General features: G+C 50.1%; 1 protein-coding gene across 8 annotated transcripts in view; it reads right to left on the bottom strand.

The window, feature by feature from the left end:
• Positions 1-3,954: 3,954 nt before the first annotated feature.
• Tmem63c (transmembrane protein 63C) overlaps positions 3,955-20,001 on the bottom strand; it is a 64,454-nt gene continuing 48,407 nt past the window's right edge. For all 8 annotated transcript variants that reach the window (XM_060387914.1, XM_060387919.1, XM_060387917.1 and 5 more), the window contains 10 exons: positions 19,756-19,909; positions 18,513-18,619; positions 17,236-17,322; positions 16,640-16,705; positions 13,662-13,824; positions 13,323-13,428; positions 12,780-12,947; positions 10,864-10,973; positions 9,337-9,405; positions 3,955-6,497 (listed from right to left, as the gene is read on the bottom strand). In XM_060387914.1, the coding sequence (XP_060243897.1) occupies positions 6,303-6,497; positions 9,337-9,405; positions 10,864-10,973; positions 12,780-12,947; positions 13,323-13,428; positions 13,662-13,824; positions 16,640-16,705; positions 17,236-17,322; positions 18,513-18,619; positions 19,756-19,909 (1,225 nt within the window). In that variant the 3' untranslated portion in view covers positions 3,955-6,302. The remainder of the gene's footprint in view (positions 6,498-9,336; positions 9,406-10,863; positions 10,974-12,779; positions 12,948-13,322; positions 13,429-13,661; positions 13,825-16,639; positions 16,706-17,235; positions 17,323-18,512; positions 18,620-19,755; positions 19,910-20,001) is intronic.

Raw genomic sequence — 20,001 nt, 5'->3', positions numbered from 1 at the left:
GGAATTGAACTCATGACCATTGGAAGAGCAGACAGTGCTCTTAACCACTGAACCATCTCTCCAGCCCCTGCTAGAAACTTCTTAAGTGAAGCTCTATGTTCTTTGCCTTGCAGCTCTTCCTTAGGTGCTTCACACTTGAGCTCCCGAATACCATGGCAGCACCTCATTCCTGTCCAGGTGCCAGCTCCCCTGATTCCTCAGAACCATCGTTCTGTGTCTGGTCCATACCTTGCATTTTGCTTAAGTCTTTTTAAGTATTTCCATCCATGCTGGTTCCTTCCCTTTTCTCACTGTCTCATGGGAGAAACCAGATCGTTTGTTGACAATATGGCCAGCATCCTCTACTTAGCTGATGTTCCATAGTTCTCCATCATAGTTCTGCCATGAGTGGTGAGGCTCCCTGCTTCCTCTCTGAGGTTCTTAAGGTCCTTGCTATAGCTTGCTATAGCTCTGTCCATCACCTTGCAGATTCTCCTCCCTGCTTATGTTGATTCAGCCTTCTGGGACTCCTCCTCATGGGTGCTTGCTCCCTTCCCAGTGTTGGCCAGGGCCTTACTTAAACATCATCTTAACTGACCCCAAGGTTCAAAAGTTCCCAGCCTAACTTCCTTATCCAGCCAGTGGCATCTCAAATGGAGCATGACCACATGCAATATGCTCCAGGAAGCCCCCTTCCCAGCCTCCTTTACCTCCTGTATCACTGTTGCCAAGTTCTTCTGCCTGAGATCTTGGAGTTATCCTGGCTCCTGGGTTTCTCTCTGACCCACCTCTCTCCAGCCCTTATGGTGGCATATGGCGCTGCCACTTTTCTCATTGTTCTCTGCCCCTTCCCAGTTGTTACTGTATTTCCTCTCACAGTCAGACACAGTTGGAATTTCAGCCCCTCCCCCCCCTGCTTTTTTCACCTCAGTAAATGAGGGTGGCCTTGGTTACCAGGGCTGGGCAGGGGGAGGGGAGCTACTATTGCATAATGACAGAGAAAACAAGTTGTGATGTGGCTGGGGGTGACAGTTGTACGTTATAATGTATTTAACAGTGCTGAACTCTATCTTTAAGAATGATTAAGATAGCAGTAGATGGTGACACACAATCGCAGTCCTAGAGCTTGGAAGACTGAAGAGTTTGTGAGACCCACCTGGGCTATAGAACCAGGCTCGATTTTTTAAAAAGTGTGTATCTTATAATCTGTAAAAAAAAAAAAAAAAAAAAAATGAAAATTGCCAGGTGGGGTGGCACACGCCTGCAATAGCAGGGGAGGCAGAAGCAGGCGGAGCTCTGTGAGTTCGAGGCCAGCCTGGTCTACAAAATGAATCCAGAATAGCCAAGGCTACACAGAGAAACCCTGTCTCAAAAAAAAAGAAAAAGAAAAAGAAAAAGAAAAAGAAAAAGAAAAAGAAAAAGAAAAAGAAAGGAAGGAAGGAAGGAAGGAAGGAATGAAGGAAGGAAGGAAGGAAGGAAGGAAGGAAGGAAGGAAAAGAAAAAGAAAGAGAAGAAAAAGAAAGGAAGGAAGGAAGGAAAAGAAAAAGAAAAAGAAAGAAAGAGAAAATTACATAAGACAACCACGTCACCCTTCTGTTTAAAATCCCTGGTAGCTCCCCACATCACCAGTGGATGGTCTGGATTCTTAACAGAGTTCCATGAGGACCTGTTGCCCCCTCAGAACTTGCCTTGGCCTTCCCCTTTCTTGCCCGCTCTGCTTCAGCCCCACTAGCCTTCTTGTGACTCTTTGAGCCCTGCACTTCTTGTAGACCCTCCATTCTTCCCCAGCCCCACCCCCAGGAGCTCTTCCTGGATTGCTCAGGGCAGAAATGCCCTTCTGTCTCCAGTCATTCCCTTCTCTCATCTTGTTCTGTTCTTTCTTCAAAGCACTTATCCCTGCCTGACATCCCATTATGTAACGGCTTTGTTTATTGCGCTTGGAACCTTCTATTGCCTAGGAATGGGCAGGCTGTCATGAAAACCACTCTGGGCTGTGTTTAGAGAAGAGGGAAGAGGCGATTCCTTAAACAGTTGCTGAAGCTGACAAAGCAGAAGCACACCCCGAGGCCCAGCATATGGCTCTAAGGACCAAATAACAGTCATATTTATTGCATGGTAAGATCCGTATGGCAGGATTTGTGCCCATCACTCATTTGTAGCCTAGGCTGATGAGAGTGAGGTCTGCAAGTGTGTGTGGTGCCTGAGGCAGGAACCATTTCCCTTTGCCTGCTATCCTCAGCTGGGGATTTCTGTAATAGTGAGGTGACCAGGTACCACCCTCAAACTTTGGTCCATCTAAGGAGACTCCGACTTGTTGCTGGACTTGGGTGATGCTGGACTGTAGGTTGTCAAAGCTGAGGGCTGGCGGATATTCAGAAACAGTTTCTGCTGAGCAGAGCTGGGAGCTTGCCTTCTTGGAACCCCGGCTCCCCCGTGTCCCAGGGCCTCCCACAGAGCGCCTAGAAGCCTGCAGCTGGGCCAGCAAGGATGTTCCTTGGGAGAGACCTGAGCTGCCCTCAGAGAGAGAGTAGTGGTAGGATTGCCAAGAGCTTCCTCTACCTGTCTTGGGTTTGAAGGCTTTCAGGCAGAAGTTGTAAGGAGCCTTGGGCCTTCCTACCCCTCCCAGGCTGGTGGTATCCAGGATGGTCCTTGCCTGGGTACTACAGTACCCTGTGGACGCGGCCTAGTGGCTGGTGTTCTAGGCCTTCCTGGCACCAAGCCTCCCTTTTGCCTTGTTCCTGATCACGCTCCCAGTCAGGTACACCCATCATCTAAGCCCACAGTTCTCCCTCCCTGCTGAGAGGATCCACTCTCCCAACCTTCTGAGCATCCCCCCACCTTGGGCTACACAGGTCCCTCTGTTCAACCTTTCTTTCGGTCTTTTTGTGTCTGTCTGAGCAGTGTTCCCTGAAAGGGTGGTAGAATCATGGAAAGCCCTAGTGTCTGCAGGCTGGGGGTTTGTAGTCCCCAAGAAGAGACCCCTGAGAGATGGCTGGCACTACAGAAGTTTGTGGGGTGTAGGTCCCTCTCTTACAGCAGCTCAAACCCACTAAGAAGGGGCAGCAGGCCCTGACCCTCCTGCCCTTCTTAACCCCCCTTTCTCCTGAAGCAGCCTTGTAAACCTGGAAAACAGTTGTTTGGGGGGGAGAGGGGACAGGAGGAGGGAGCCTGGACTCATTTCCTGACTCATGCTGCAGTGGGCTTTGAACCCATGCCCACAGTTGAGTCAAGAGCTTAAGGAGGTGGCTCTGTAGGGGCAGCAGAAGGGATAGCCAACCCAAGATGGTTATTATGGTCTGTCCACACAGGGAGGAGGCCATCTCTCCCCGGCATACCCCATCTTCCACCACAGCTGATTCCTCTCTCCACAACAAGTTGAAATCAGCCATTCCCTTCCTACTCTGGGGATGAAGTGACAGCCTAGTGTCAGCCACATGGGCGTAGAAGACCAGAATTCAGGTCTTCTCACCTGAAGGCATGTCACCAGGCAGGGAACTATCTTCTCCTTGCCACAGAGCTTCACTTAAGCCACTTCTTGTCCTGCCCAGGCCTAAGAGATTGTGCCCCACCCCACACTCCCTGAAAACCACCATCTTCATGGCCTACCTCTTTTCTGTAGCCCCGGATGTATAGGCCTGAGCCCTGTCAAGGCCACTACCTGATCTCTAGCCTATCCTGCCGTCCTGGCTCAGCTCTCAGCCGGGTGTGCTGTGCTTCTGTGCTCTCTGGAATGGCGTTCACTTGCTGCACAGGAATGAGGAACAGTGACTTGGTGTCTTTTCCAACAGTTCTCCCTTTTCTTCTACCCTAGAGCTGAGACCAGGGAGTAAAGGGATCCCAGAAGAGGCAGCAGGAGTCATGGAGTGAGGTACACTACCCCAGCCTGGTGACTTTGGGGACATCCCTTACCAGCTCAGGCTCTTTCGAGGTGGAGAAGGCCCTGTTGGCCCAAAGGCAGAGGCGCAGGCCAGCAGGTGTGAGGAGGACTTGTTTATTCAAGGCACAATCATACATTAATAACAAGAAGGTTCAGCATTCTGGCACATTCCTTTAGTGGTAGTGGCCACGGTTGGTCCACACCCTTCCAGGGCCCCCAGAGGATGCAATGTTGCTGATAGGCACTTTGCTTCCAGAGGCAGCTTAGGGACAGGCAGGCAGGGTGAGGCTGCTCCAAGCCCAGTACGAGTCCCCTCTGGGAGGCTCTGTGTCATTCTAGGTCTCCTGGGAGGTATCTCTCTCCAGAAGGGATCAAGGAGGATGGACCAGGTGTGGGCTAGAGTGGGATGATGAGCGGGGACAGCGGGTGCTGAGGAGGGCCTTTTGTAGTCTGCATGAAGGAGTTTGGCCTTTAGTGACCTTGCGAACTCCAGCTCGGGGAAGAGCAGAGTGGAATCCAGCACTTGCCCGGCATTGGCATCAGAACCAGGCTGCGTTTGACCCTGATTCAGAGGAGGAAAGCCCTCCAGACATCCTTATAACTGAAGCTTCCATGGCTTCCAGTGGGGTGGGGTGGGGGTTAGAGGGAGAGCCAGCAGCAGCAGACAGAGCGGCAGGGATCTGGGGCAGGTGCCAACAAGCAGTGCCCAGAGAAAAGGCCCCAGTCCAGGGCCTGGTTGCATTCCAAATCACTACATACCAAATGCACACCGTGGGGGGATGGACTGTTGCTCCCCACTTTGGGCAGACTTCGATGTTGGACCTGACCACTCTGCTGTGAAGTTCTTTCCCTGGTTGATGAAATCCCAGGGCCAAGGACCTTGGGGTACTGAGGTGTATAAGGACCTGGCTGTAAATAATTCTCCTCTCATTCTAAGCTCAACAAAGAATGGAGACAGCCTCTTTCCCAGCTGAGTCAAGCTCTCAGCAAATATCACCATGCTAGGATTTGAGACCAAGAACCGCAGTGTGACACTGCCTGCCCCTTGAGCAACTTTGTCTGCCCTGGAGTGAAGCTTGGAACTGCTCGAGGGGCTGGGATCTGACAGAGGTGGAGCAGAGCCAGAGCCACGTGACTTGTTTTTAGGTCAGCCATGTGAAGAGATACTGAGACCGAATGAGTCTGGACCCACCTGCAATGAACGGGCCGCAAGGAGGGACCCAGATATCCGGGGAGGAGCTTCAGGAGCTCAGGAGTCTACAGGCCCCTTGGTTCAGGTGGCTCAGGCTTCATAGCCATCCTGACAGTGCCTTGTCTTAAGAGTCGGAAGCTGGAACACTTCAGAAGGGGGCAGAGGAGCTAAGTCACCAACATTGCAGCCATTTGCTCCTCAGAAGGGTCTTCTCCATGGGGGTACATCCACCACTCCTCCTCTGTATGACCTTGGCAGGATTAGGGTAAGGACACCACTGTGTGAAGCATCTATAACATCTCAGCCAGCACCACACTGGAGGCCAGGCAGGACAGCTTGAAAGAGGATGAAGAGTCCTTCTGAGGGCAAGGGATGGCTAGCGTCTTCAGTTTGCAGCATGAGCTATCACTGATCTTGGCCATGACGGGGCGCAGCACTCATATACATGGGGCAGAGGATATTCTTGGTGGCTGCCTCATTTATCCTTGGGACTTAGAGAGGTGTGTCTGATTTCCATGGCCCAGTTTTGGAGAGAACACCTTGTTTCCTAAACTCTATGCAATCCCTACACACACACACACACACACACACACACACACACACACACACACCCTTAAATCAACCAGCAAGGATTAGCCATGATTCCCTTCACCACATGCGTGTAGGTCTCCTTTAATGAGCCTAAGTAGCTGTCCCAAGCTACCATTATAAGCAGATAGCAGGGCAGAGAAACAGGGAAGGCCTCCATCACTTCCCAGGGTTATCCCAGCTGCCCCTTGCTCAGGGAGTGAGGTACAAAGTTTCTAGATGCTCTGCAGGGAAACCTGTGACGGGACAGTCACATGGGCCTTGTCCATGAGGCCCAGTACACATACCTTTGTCTGCTTAGACTGCGGTAGAGGAGTGGGGTCTGGAGCAATCCTTGTTGGGCACCTGGAGTTGAGGGGTGATGAAGCCCCCAGAAAGCCTTCAGTGGGCTTCTTCCTACCTCTTTCCATATGCACACTTGACCGCAGCAAGACACACAACATCCAGTCTCTTGTGTCCTGGACTTCAGCCACCACTCCCAGCAACATGGTGTACGCCTCCTCAATCCCATCCCGCCCTTTCCGGCTGGTCAGCAGGTTCAGCTCTTCACAGGGCCACAGGGTGGCAGATGTCTCCATCAGGAGCTTCTCAAAAGTCTTGGAGGGAGGGAGCTCCTTCCTGCCTCCTCCGCCAGGCTCTCCCCTGGCCTCTTAACTGGAGTCCTAATCAGTGGCTCTGGCCCTCCAGTTCCAGCCCTTCCTGGAACTGGGCTGAGTCCAGCTCCCTCGCAAAGCCCCTCAGACCACTCTCTTCTTCTCCCTCTTCTGGCTGGCTGTTCATGGTGCCATAGGTGTGCCGGGCTGGGGAGGAGGCGGGGGTCAGGTTCAACTCCGGCTCCTGTAGCACGGTGGCCACGTACAGCTGCTCGGGATAGAGAGGGGAAGATGAAGCAAGGTCATATTGGAAGCAAGGTCTAGAATCCACCCTCTCTCCTCATGCCCCACCCAGTCACCTCTGCCCCTCCAAACCCTAGGCCCTTTCCGCTCCCTTCCCCCCTCCGGCCGCCTCATCTTCTCTCTGCCTTGCTCCTTATCAATCAGTGAGCTCCAGGAGATGAAGGTTGATGGATACTTTGGAGTTGCTAGAGTTATTTGAGTGGCAGGCTTCCTAACTCCCAGTCTAAGGCTCTGTCCCACACATCTGTCCCCACTCAGGCTGAATCCAGGGGAAGATGGCCTACCCCCTTCCCCACCCCCTGAACTGAAGAGACCTTCGTTTATCAGCTAGTAAGTTTTGCTGCAACATGTCACAGATTCGGAACTGAGAATGCTAGCTGGCTCCGGTCACACCGAAGGCTGGTTTCAGGGATGCCAGGAAAGGCGGCAGATTAGGGAGACACAGGAAGTACTAGGGGAAAGGACAAGCTGTCACCTCTTGCAGTGGCTTTCAATCTATTCTCTACATTGAAAGTTGGTAACAGTGAGATAGACTGAAACCTTTCCATCGTCCAGTGTAAACATACAGCCCCAGTTGTTGAGGGAACAATCTTTTGAAATATCTAGACACACACAGAGCGCCAAAGCGCACACCATAGACATTTTGGCAATTAAAAAAGGGGAAATGGTAGCTGAACATTGGATAAACTGGTCAGCATACCCAGTGCTTTCATTAGCACCACCAACAGGAACGAACAGGATATTATTACAGCTCTCCAAAGCCACACACTGTGCTCAGGAGTACCCTCCAGCCCCAGCGTTGAACTTGAGCCTCTCAAGCCTCCAGCTTGCAGGGAACGGGGAAGAAAGGGAAAGGTAGGGGCATTCTGTAGGACTGGCTTGGTACTTCCAAGTCCTAATCTAACACAGATACTGACAGGTATGCAGTTATAAAATTGCATGTACATACAGTAGAATTTCATTTTAGCAAAAACCCATACATACATACAGAAATCTGTACGTATATATAAGCATAAGCTATTTGGAAGAGATACATGTATCCATAGATGGCATGAAGAATTTATGCCAGTGCCTCAGTGACCATCCCTGAGTGGTGGGAATAGGAACTTTCTGTTTCCTCGTTCTTGCTCGTCTGTTTTTCATTCCCACAATTGCCTACCATGTTTATATACCACTGTCGGAAATATAAAGGACTTTTAAGAGTTTTAAGCTGGGCACAGTAGCACGCGCCTGTGTAGTCCCTGCTACTCTGGAAGCTGATGTGGGAGAGTCACTTGAGCCTGGAGGTCGGGGCCTGGTGGCCCTTTTGGAAACCCTGTCTCAAAAAATAAATACACGCATAAATAAAAAGCTCTATTCATCCCCTTTTCTTTAAGCATAGCTTTTTATAGTCAGATGGACCTGGTTCAAATGTTTGGCCGTGTCCTTGCTCAGAACACTGGGGTCTAAATTAATGGATCTTATAGGGTGGGACTGTAGCTTATTAAGGTGTTCACCCAAGATGCATAAGGCCCTGTGCTCAACCAGTCTCCCACACAGCGAAATGGTAATAATTAAGTTTGGGGGAGTGTAATCCCTTAACATGGGAATTAATTAATACAGAGCTCAATCAACCAATCAATTAATTAATAAAGGCTTCCATCTCTTACACTTCCCCTTCTAACAGCGAGAGTGCCCCTATTGGCCAGAGAAAGGCGTCTTTGATGGGTTCTTTGTCTCTTCCCTGCCTCCTCTCAGAGACAGTTTGTCACTGGCGGTGGGGTTCAGCTGTAGGGTTCTATTTCATCTCTGTTTTTTTCCTTTCAAGTGAGGCCCAGCCAGGCCCACCACTATATAGCTGGTGCCTGTGCACACAGCCAGGTGGGGCTGCCTGACGTTGTTGGACTCTGACCCAACTCTGCCCACTTCTTAAAACAAACAAACCAACAAACACCTCTGAACCCTGCCCAAGCCATACTCTGTATATCCTAGTTGAATGCTGTCATCTGTTCTCCCCACGGTCTCCAGATCAGCTCTTCTGGCTTTTGCCCAGGCTCTTCCTCTTCCTCAATGCTCTTCCCACACCCTGTTTCACCTGGCAACCTCTCCTCCCATTCCTCCAGCTGTATGGAAATGGTCCCTTCCTGGGGAAGCTTCCCCAAGTGCCCAAGCCTGCTGGCACCCTTCTTCAGTGCTTGTTGGAGGTGCCTCGCCTGGAGTATGAAGAACCCCGTGTGCTCTGAATGAGCATATATGATTGCATGAGTACATGCGGTAGGGATGAAGGTGAGGGCTCCTGCCATCCCGGCAAGGGCATGGGAGCCTCTGCCCTGTCCACTGGTCCAGCCTCTTGGAAGGCTGGCGGGCTCATCGGTCGGGTGCTGCCCTTGCCTTACCATTCACTGGGTCCGTCAATAGCTCCCTGCAGCTCTGTCTGCACCGCTCTGGCCAACGCCTGTGCCCTGGAGGCAGCCTTGTGTCCTGAGGCCGAGCCCCAGCATTCCCCTGCGTCTATATGGTTGAGGAGTCTGAGATCTGGGTCTCCCTGATCGAGTACGACATCTTTGGCTTTCTCCTCTCTGGGTGACTTCTATTGTACATCGTGTTATTGGTGAATCTTCTTGCCCTGCTCTTCAGCCAGGGCCATGGAAGCAATTGGACCTGGGCCAAGTCCTGCTGCGTCAGAAGAGGGGACCCAGGCGTCCCGGCTCCTCCCCAGTACCCAGGGTAGGCACTAAACACTGGTGTCCCCCCATATCGGAGTGTGCCACCCCTGTGAGGCCCCACCCTTCTGACTTGTCCCCAGGGTAGAGGCAGAAACTCACGAGGGAGGTGGGTGTGGAGGTCGTACTGCTTGGCTCCACATCAAACACAGTCTCTGTTTCTTCCTCAGGCTGCAGTAGGGAAAAGAAGGGTGGTTTGTTATAGGATGGGGGCTGTCCTTTGACCCCTCCCTACCCTGTATCTACACCTGGGCCTCTAGCTTGCCACCTTTACCCTCAACTTTTTCCTTTCTTTCCTTTTTGGTTGTTTTCAAGACTGGGTTTCTCTGTGTAGCCCTAGTTGTCTTAGAACTCACTCTGTAGACCAGGCTGGCCTCGAACTCACAGAGATCTGTCTGTCTCTGCCTCCCGAGTGCTGAGATTAAAGGCGTGTGCTACCACTACCTGGCTAACTCTTTTTCTTTCTAGACCTTCAGATGGGCAGGCAAGGCAGAAGCCCAGAAGAAACAGGGAAAGGGTTGGGATGCCAAGAATCCCTTCTGGAATGTGCTGTTCCCAAAACCATAAAGGTCATAGTTGAGTGTGGTTTCGCAGGTGGCCTGCTCTGACTGTGTCTTTGTCTAGGAATTCTTAATCAGTCTCACCTTGGTTCCCTAGCACCCTCCTTCTACAGGGTGGGACAAGTGCAAACAGATCTGGTGACATCACAGGATTAGAGCCTCTTTCTGTGTGTGTGTGTGTGTGTGTGTGTGTGTGTGTGTGTGTGTGTGTGTTGGAGGAGAATTCATTATGGTCCTACTCTAGCCTGGTACTCCAGCCAGCAACAGTGGTGAGTGCTGGTCACCACTTCCAACCAGGTCCCAGATACAGAGAGAGAAAGAAGAAATGCGTCCAGAAGGCTTCCTCCGCAGGCTGCTACGCCTCAAGCCAGTTTTCTTTTCTTTATATACATCATTTCTACAACGGTTTGCTGCTATAAACAACTAGTTACTGGAAGCAGAGGGTCAACTGGAAAGATTAGCACGTTAATCATGAAGAGCGAAAATTATGTTTCCATCCGTTGGAAATCATTCCAGTGTCCCAGCCTGGATGTTCAACCCTGGGAAATGCTAACGCAGGTTGTTCAACCCTGGAAAACACTCAGCATTGTCGGCAGGCCTCTGAGATGGTGTGGACACACTCTTGTCTCCAGGACCTAATGATCAGACTGAGTACCCTTGCCAAAAAAGCCAGAACACTCACTAGGGATACCTCTAAAGAGACAGCCTCTAGTGCTTCAAAGCCTGGGCTCCATTCACCGCCATCCCCTGTCTCTCTTCACTTCTTCCTCCTTCCCACTCTCTGAACCCTTGCAATGGTGCTCACAGTGGCTGGACCAGACTCATGTGGCGTGATAGACAGGCTAGAAGCAGTATGTTATTTGGACAAGGTGTTGGTGAGGGCCAGGGTCTTTGGATTTCCATCCTGAGCTAGTGCACGTTAGCCCATTGAGCCCACAAACCTTGGCCTAAGGGAAAGGCCCCACCCCTCTTGTCCTGTTGTGTTCTGGGTGCCTCTACCAGGCGCTCTCAAAGCTGTGTCCTCAGGACCAGAAGAATCAGTGGCGCGAAGGACAAGCTGGCAACTTACCTCATACTGACTGGCTATCCGGAGCTTCCCCAGAAAAATGCCAGAAAAGGCAATTACAATAGAGATGACGAGGGAAGTCAAGGAGAAGAAAGTGATGGTGTGAAGGGTACCTGCCAGGGAGAACAAAAGGCTATGAGCATGGAGCTTGAGCACTGGAGTTAGGGTAGAGGCTGGGCAGCAGAAGTGCTTTGCAGATGCCTGGGCCCACCTGTTTCAGAACCTGCACTGGACCACTGAGCTGCAGCGGAGAAAGCCCTGCACAACACCCCCTCCAAGCATGGGCAGTGTGAGTGACACGGTCAGGTCACCCCTCTGTCCCATTTGGCCAGTTTAGAATGTGCCTTACCATGTATTCTATGGAACATAGAATTTGGATGGATTTAAATTAGCCACACCAACGTCCATTAATCATGTCTGCTTTGGTTGATCAACTACCTGTTTCCATGGTTCCTCAAAGGTATCTCTGGGTCACCAGTTCTGCCACTGCCCCCAGACTCTGACCCTCCCTTTCCCCTGCAGGCCCAGTGCTAACCACACCAAAAAGCAACCCAGCATTCAAAAGTCATTAGCTGGGTGCGGTGGTACCCAGCACTCCAGGAGGCAGAGGCAGGAGGATTTCTGTGAGTTTGAGGCCAGCTGGGTCTACAAAGTGAGTCCAGGACAACTAACAGAGAAACCCTGTCTGGAACCAATCTCCACAACCCCCCCCCCAAAAAAAAAATGCCCACAAAAACCAAAAATGTCATTTACATATTTCACGTGGGAATATTTGACCTCCTTAAAAGGCAACAGATTTTTAACAAGGTCAGGATGGAAAATCAGCTCTCCAGTTTCTGGTGGCTGCCAGATGAAGCTTACGGTTGCACAGACCTGCAAACGGCCTTAACAGTAACAGCATCCGGCCACAGAGAGCTAACAAAAGCTGACGCCTTGAATTTGTCTACCAAAAGGCACGAATGTGTTCAAACAAACCCATAATAGACGTGAAACCACTCAAAATACGTGCAGATGAAAACCCAGGATATAAGATAGTAAATTGTAACGTGGATGGTGGTGATTTTATAAGTAGGAATAAACTAACACACACCCTCACTTTGCTCCCTTCCCCTGAGCAAATGCCTAGCCAGAGTCTGGGAACTCTAGATGGATTATGGGTAACAGCTTTTGGTTTTTGTTTTGTTTTGTTTCCCATTTTTGATATTTAGTAAAAGGCATTTAAGAAAAAAAAAAGCACCTTGCAAGTAGCAGGGGGGAAATTCTCACAGATAGGAAATGGATGTTAACAAATAAATGTGCTGTGACTATGATGGAGGGAGTCATTCTCACAGGGGGCAAGGAAATACGCCTCAGGGAATACAGTAAGCTGCTACAGAAGGGAGGGTGGTGGGGTTGAGGACAGCCTAGTGACATGGGTGACCCAGATGGGAGAAAACTGAGGAGCACCCAGTCTGTGGCCCCTGGGGACTTCTGTGAAGGTGCCTCTGGGCTCTTTGCAGCAGGAGAAGCATCTTTGTGTAGCCAAAGGGTGAGGAAAGGCTTGCCACCATTGCAGAAACTGATTCCCTTTTTCTAGGTTCTGGCAAACCCATGAAAGCAGGCATCATCCAGGCTCCCAGAGGAAATGTCATGGGAATAGAGTCCCAAAAACTGCTCTTCTATTTTCTGTCAACCTACATTTAGAATGACGGAATGTGACATTTTATACTCAAAGCTAAATACACACTGTTTGGACTTTACCTTTGTCTCCAAGCTTGACTCTGCCAAGGCTAATACATGCAGTCACTGGATTTGGCCAAGTCCTGTGAGCCATTTCATGCTCACCCCAAGCTTTCCTCTTCTATCAGACATGGTCTCAAGGGACTCACAGGGCAGAGGGCAAGGCAGAGGTAGGACCACAGAGCAGGCTGGGCACCCACCTACTCGCAGGATGGAGAAGAAGAGCATCCAGAAGAGCCCCAAGAGTGGTGCGAAAATGGCCTGGTAGACAGCGGCCATGTGGATCTGCTCATTCAGTTTGGTGGGTGCGTAGGAGTAGTACATGTTATAGCGGTCTGTCATGTGCTTCATGCACAGATATAGCAGCCCTGTGGACCGGAAGACACAGCTGCAGTCACTGGCTGCTCTAACCTGGCGGATCTCAGGTGCCCACAGAGCTTAGAGGCCAGACCTTAGGGTGAGCCAAGGGAGACCTAACAGGGATGACTTCTGTTGCCTCTAGAACTGATTCTGCCCGCTTGGTGATGTCATTCACTCACACCTCCATTCAACCGACACCCTCATTAGCAGCCATCCACACAGTCCTACGGCTTGGCCCCTTGTTCCTGCCACCTCCCAGCCACAGGCTGTCCCAGATCTCCTCGTGGGCTGGGAGGTAGCCTGATGCTGTGGAGCTTGGTTCCTCCTCCCATTTCAGGATGTGTCGCCCGGGGGGAGGGGCAGGTACCTCTTAGACGACTCACCAAAAGGGACAATTATAGGGCAGGTGATGCTGTAGGCCATCACCACGCTGAAGACGTTCAACATCCACGCGTATTCTCGCCCAAACTGGAAGTCCGTGGCCTGGTTCTAAGACAGAAGGCAGGGGTCACCCCGAGGTTGCCCCGCTCCCTTGTCCTGGCTACTTCTGGGGTTCCTCTAGGGAACTGGCTGGCAAGCTCTGTCCTAACGGCAACATTTCTTCCCGCCTTGGAGCCCAAGAATCAGCCACCCACAGTCACAGGCTTCCATCCTGGGTCCCAGCGGCTCCTGGAAGAGCCCTTCCTCTCCCTCCCAGTAAGCACAGAGGGGATGCCCCTCACCTTTCTGATGTGGACCCTCTCTGGCTCTGATTTGGAAAAGAAGAGGCGGGTACAGTATGTGCAGAGTGACCCCAGGCGCATCAGCTCCATGCCTGTGCCCAGCAGGGCCGACGTGATCACGTAGTTGACGAAGAACGCGCCGTTGTCCGGAAGGAACACGCACCTGGCCAGCGGGGAAGGGTGGGAGGCGGTGGAAGGACAGAGGAAAAGAGAGGTTGGGGCAGTTAAAGAGACAAACAGCAGAGAGAGCGGAAGACAGAAAAAAGATCCATCAACAGTCACTCTGCATATCACGTGCGTGATAAGTCACGCACGTATATGATGGTAGTCTGTAGACTGCATGCCCTGATGAGGTGCAGGCACTTTACTCTGCGAAGGAACACCTAGAGATTCGGCTCTTGTGCACAAACACGAATAGAAACACATACACACCAGGAACCCTATTTAATAAGCAGACATAGATAGACTGCATAAAATAAGGTTTAGAGCAGATCTGTTAGGTGTGTGGCCTCCTAATAGACTCTGAATTCTGGAGACATATGGCCTTAGATGAGAAAATATGTCATCTTTTCATTTTTTAAAAAAGATTTGGTTTTGTTACTTTTAGTTATGTGTATTTGTCTGTTTGTGAATGTATGCACATAAATGTAGATGCCCATGGAAGCCAGAGGCGTCAGATCCCCTTGGGGCTGGAGTTCTGGGAGGTTGTGACCCATCTGAAGTGGGTGCTAGGAACCCAACTCAGGTCCTCTGCCAGAGCAGTGCATGATCTCACCAGCTATCTCTCCAGCCCCAACAATGACAGTGTTAGTCTCACTAATCTCTAATTGAAGTTTGCCATTTCTCTCCATAAAGAATGTGGGCAACAGGCCACAGGAACACTAGCCATCGCTGTGAAATCCCATTGCCATTGTTGCTGACATCTTTTTTAAAATATATATATTTATTTATTTTTATTTTATGCACATTGGTGTTTAGCCTGCGTGTATGTCTGTGTGAGGGTGATAACTCTTAGGATTACAGACAGTTGTGAACTGCCACGTGGGTGCTGGGAATTGAACCCAGGTCCTCTGGAAGAGCACTCAGTGCTCTTAACCACTGAGCCATCTCTCCAGCCCCCTGCTGACATCTTTTTAATGTCACTTATGTAAAATGATGGTAAGTGTTAGAGTAAGAAGTTACAGTGAGTAAAATTCTGTGGTCTCAAAGTGGACTTGGCTAGTTGCCTTCCCCCAGGAGTCATTCAGTGGCTGCTTCTCTGAATGTCTTTAATGTCCAAAATACATGGGTTGCAAACAGCAATATTAAAATAGAGAATCAAAATATTTTAAAGGCCAAGGGTATAACTACTCAGTAAAGAGCTTTAAAGAGCACAGGCATCTAAGTTTGATACATAGCACCCACAAAACAAGGAAAAACAAAAAGGTGTGAGGCCTGGCTTGCAATCCCAGCTCCCTGGCCACAGTGCTCAGCCTAGCTTAGCCAGTGATCTCCAGGTCCTAGTGAGAGTCTGCAATGAAGAAAAGAAGTGAACCACTCCAGAGGAATACACACACACACACACACACACACACACACACACACACACACGCACACTTTTTTTTTAAAGGGAGACTTAAGCATGTCTGGTATTTCTCAGTGAATCCATCTATACAATTGTGTTAATGCTCTTGTAGGGATAACTACGAGCCTCTGGCCACATTTCATAATTTCTTCAAAAGCTATTACGAAGGAGGGCTGGAACTAGCTCAGTGGTAGAACATCTGCCCAGCAAGCACAAGACCCTAGGTCTCATTCCCATAGGAAGCTGAGGCACGATAATCTTGAGTCTAGTGGGATCTGTGTCTAAAAGCAACACTCTTCACATTCATTCTTCATGGTTCTGAAGCTGACTCACAAGCTTTGCTTAATTAGTAAGTGAACTGTATTGAAGATAGGTGCCTAGCCAAAGAGGACCCATTCATCCTAGAAAAGATAACTTTCTATGATTACAAAGCCAGTTTAACTGTAGAAAACTTGGAGGATCCCGGTCCTTGCCTCGGAGAGCAAGCTGTGGAAAGGTGAAAGTTATTTGCCATGTGTCTTTGAAAATTGGGATTTTTCAAATACTGTAACTGTGAAAAAAGAAAAATCACAACAGGCCAGATTTTCCACATGATACACAGGTTGTCATAGGTCCTGTTGCCCATAATTTTAATGTTCCTATTACAGTTGTAAATCAGCCCTCACACTGATGTCTGTGAAATAAACAACAACAAAAAATATGTAACTTTACATGGCTTCTATTTAAAATGTATTATCTTATTAATGGGTGAATGAAGACTGCCATAAAACTGTAAAACATTTTGATAACTGTATTTGATTTTACTTTGAAATGATGGGTAGCTGTGTGTGCCTGAGTGTGTATTTTTACAGGGATGCACAGTGCTCAAGGAGGCCAGAGAAGGACATTGGATCCCCCGGAGCTGGGGCTACAGTTTTGAGCCATAATGGGTGCTGGGGATTGAACTCTGGTCCTCTGAAAGAATAGTGTACATTCTACTGAGCTGTCTCTCTTGCCTCTGCTAACAGTGTAATCCATGTATTTTACACACTTACATACACCACTCAGAGTGGTTGAAAACTGGAGACAACCTGATCAGCTTTGTGGATTTTACCAACAGGAGGTCCCTGGGTCTTATATTACACCATACTCATGCAAGGAAAACTATATGAAGACACATGGGACCTTTCACCCTGTGCACTTTTGTGGCAACTTCTTCTGAAACTACAGTGATTTCAAGAAGAGGTCCCTGGGCTTTGCCAGATTGCCAAAGGGAACCGCAGCACAGGTCAGGGCAAGAGGCTTCTGGGAATGCCTCCACCTGTATCTACCTGCTCCTGGGTGCCATGTATGCAGGATTGGACTGGGGAAGGACACATATACCTGTGCCAGTGCAGACGCACGGAATACCCTGTGTACACCCAAGAGTACTCACTGGAACCTGATGGTGGCATGTTCAAGATAGTAGATGTCAAAGAGCCAGCGTAAAAAGACATCCAAACTAGAATGAAGAACAAAAGCAGACCTTCAGTTACGGTGTCCCGAGTGCCACAGCCTAGGGCTCAATTCCTCTGACTTCCTACTTTTTGTTCTCTCTCACTAATCCCCTAGTCCCAGTGACTGCTGGTTGGCCAGACCCTGACCCCTTCCTTCTTGATGCCAGGGTCATCTGTGCCCCTCACTCTTGGGCTTCCAGCTCAAGGCCACTTTCTGCAGCCGATCTTTGCCAGCTAGCTCTCTAGTGCTCTCTCTCTCTTCTCTTCTCAACCTCGCATTTCCGTTGGCTGCATTCTTCCCCCTCAGGCTATCAGTCCACTGGCAAGGATGTCTTGTCTTCTGAACTGGGGCAAAGTTCAGGCCTGACCCTTCACAGTTGGGACGATTTCTGGGGCAAGCTATGCCTGTGACAGGCAGGGGACCATCATTTGAGGAGACTTTCAGCAAACATGGGAGGCCTGCAGTATCTGAAAGGGGGTTTCACCTGTAAGCTGAGCGTGACTGAGACGGGAAGGATAACTGGGGGTGAGGTACCTGGTCAACCCCATGGAGGGCAGAATGACTACCATAAACACCAGGAAGATGTAGCATTTGTGCACCATGATCAGGTTCTGACTCGATCTACAAGGAAATGAAGAGAAACGTGTATTTATCATTGTGTAAGACAGAATAACCATTAAAGATCTGAGGTGGGTGTGGTGGTGCACATCTTTAGTCTTAGCACTGGGGAGGTGGAGGTGGATGATCTCTGTGAGTTCAAGGCTAGCCTAGTCTACAAAGTGAGTTCCAGGACAGCCAGGGCTACACAGAGAAACCCTGTCAGATAGATAGATAGATAGATAGATAGATAGATAGATAGATAGATAGATAGATAAGTAGGTAGGTAGGTAGATAGATAAGAAAGCAAGCAAAGGGAGAGGAAAGAGAGCTGGATGGACACGGAAACTGTTCTTCGGAGTTTGGCCCAACACCCTTTCCACAGAGCACTGTGAGCTGCGCTGTATCTGGGAGCAGCAGGAATGAACAATATGATCAACTAGTAATGTCTGTCCTAGGCACAGGAAGGAGACAGAAGGCACACCATACAGTCGGCATCTCTGTACCAAAACCACATTACCAATGATACTCAAAGCTGGAGAATTTCGACAATCAATATGAGCCTTGTCCTTGGCTACAGGCCAGGCCAGCAAGGATTTCTGTTAGGTGGCCCATGGTTTACCGCCTGGTAATATGGCAGAAATTTTGGATGTAGAAAATACTTTTGAGATCCATTGTAGACATTAGGCCAAAGGTCGGCCTTTTACTCAGGATATGGCTAATATATTCTACCCAGTTAGGACTGCTATAGAAGTATTAGCATTAATGAACAGAAAAAAAAAATCTCTTTAATTTGGAAACATTGGTGCTGTGTGAGCCAACTATGTCCAGATGCACGTATCATATTGAATGCCTCGACTCCTGCTATGGCCTTATCTGCTTGCCTTCTGAATCTCCAGCATCTATGCACATGGTTCTGTCCTCTCTGGTCAGGCTGGGGGCTGAGGAGGGAGCCTCAGGAGGGCTTGGTTTGGGCCCCCCCTCCCCTTAGATAGTAACCCCGAGCCTCATTTCCAAGGCCAGAGGCCAGGAGACAACCCAGGACATCTGGTCTTTGGGGATAGTTTTAAATATCAAAACCATTACTTTTTTGTCGGTTTTAACCCTTAGGCTAGATAGAAGACCCAAGTGCCTGGCAGAAAGGAAGGGAGCAGAGACTAGTGGAAAAAGAGCCAAATAGGGGAAGGAGAGGAGCACCCCCCACGCCAGCTCACCTGGTCCAGTGGGCCTCTAGGAAGGCGGAAAAGTAGACCATCAGAGGCATTATCACTGTGAAGGCCCAGAGCAGTACAGAGGGGAAGAACTGGGTCACAATCGGGCTCTGGAAGGGCAGGGGGAGGAGGAGGAGGGGCTCAGCACAGGAAGCCCTTCCCCATGGAGGCGGCCCTGGTTCTCCCCTACCCCTGCATCTCCCAGGCCAGTCAAGAGCAACCCTGCACTCCCTGAGGCTACAGAATAGGTCTCAGCTTTCTTAGGTGCCTTCCTAGCCAGAGATCCACCTAGCTGGAGGAGGTAGAGGCTCATAACCAAAGGTCAAGGAAGTCCGCAAGGGGCATCTTTGCTCAGAGGCAGCCTAAGGTTCCTTTAGTGACTTTTCCCTAAGGCCCGAGCCAGCTGTTGTGACTCACAGTTCATGACTCAGGACAACAGTGCCTGAGCTCTGATGTGAGTGTGGGGGCAGCATGGGAAGGGTCAGGAAGGAATAATGCCTCGGAGAGCAGTAGGTAGCCAGCGTGCATATGGCGTCGGCCTCTTATAGATTTTAGACAGGAAACAAAAGGGATATGGCCCTGTGTGTGTGTGTGTGTGTGTGTGTGTGTGTGTGTGGTGTTTGTGTCTCTGTATTTATGTATGTCTGTGTGTGTGTGTGTGTGTGTGTGTGTGTACATATGTGTGTGCACGTGCATGTGTTTTGCTTGGAATAGAGAAGGGATGCTATGGGTGGAGAAGCTTTCTGGCTCATTAGAACAGCATGAAGGGCTCAGGGTTTGAATAACTGAGCCAGTGCTTCCTTGAAGCTCCTCTCTAAGTGGAAAGCATCCTCTAATCTGAGAAGGTGCTTTGACAGGGCCCAGGCTACAGGCGTCAGGAGGGGAAGGAGGCAGGAGTAATGCTAAAGGTCCCTTCTGTACAAAGGCCGTGTTAGGGCTCATCTTTCTCTTCCATACCCTCTTCTCTTAACAGGAACCGAGCAAGCCTGGTGAGAACAGAGCCGTTCGTGTCTGCTGTGTCTTCCAGACCCCCAGCTGGCTTAGCCCCCATTCACTGGATTGCTCATTCTCGGTCTCACCCCAGGACCTACCCACAGCTCCTCCCCTCTCCCTTTCCTCTCTAGCCTGTCCCTGAGATGGGCAGCACCCCACATTCATCCTATTTAGAACACAGGACTCTCTGCCCTGCCTATGACACCATGCTGCCCCCGGAGGCCCCCAGGCCCGGCCTGAGCAGATGGGGTACCTGCAAGTTCTCGATGGGACGTGTGACATTGTACATGTCGATGGTGTTGATGATGATGGCTGGAGTGGTGAGAAAGAAGAAGAGGAAGAAGAGGAAGGTGTTGATCGCGATGAATCGAGTCCACCAGCTGAAACGGCGGATGGACAGGTGTTTCCTGGCAAGGAAGGGAGGAGGGGGGCACACCTAGGTCAGGTCTCAGTCCACACAGAGAGAGAGAGCGAGCAATACTTTTTCCTATATGCCAGC

Source organism: Meriones unguiculatus, chromosome 7, assembly GCF_030254825.1.
Source record: "Meriones unguiculatus strain TT.TT164.6M chromosome 7, Bangor_MerUng_6.1, whole genome shotgun sequence".
NCBI classification, from domain to species: Eukaryota; Metazoa; Chordata; class Mammalia; order Rodentia; family Muridae; genus Meriones; species Meriones unguiculatus.
This window is presented reverse-complemented; position numbering and strand designations above follow the sequence as displayed.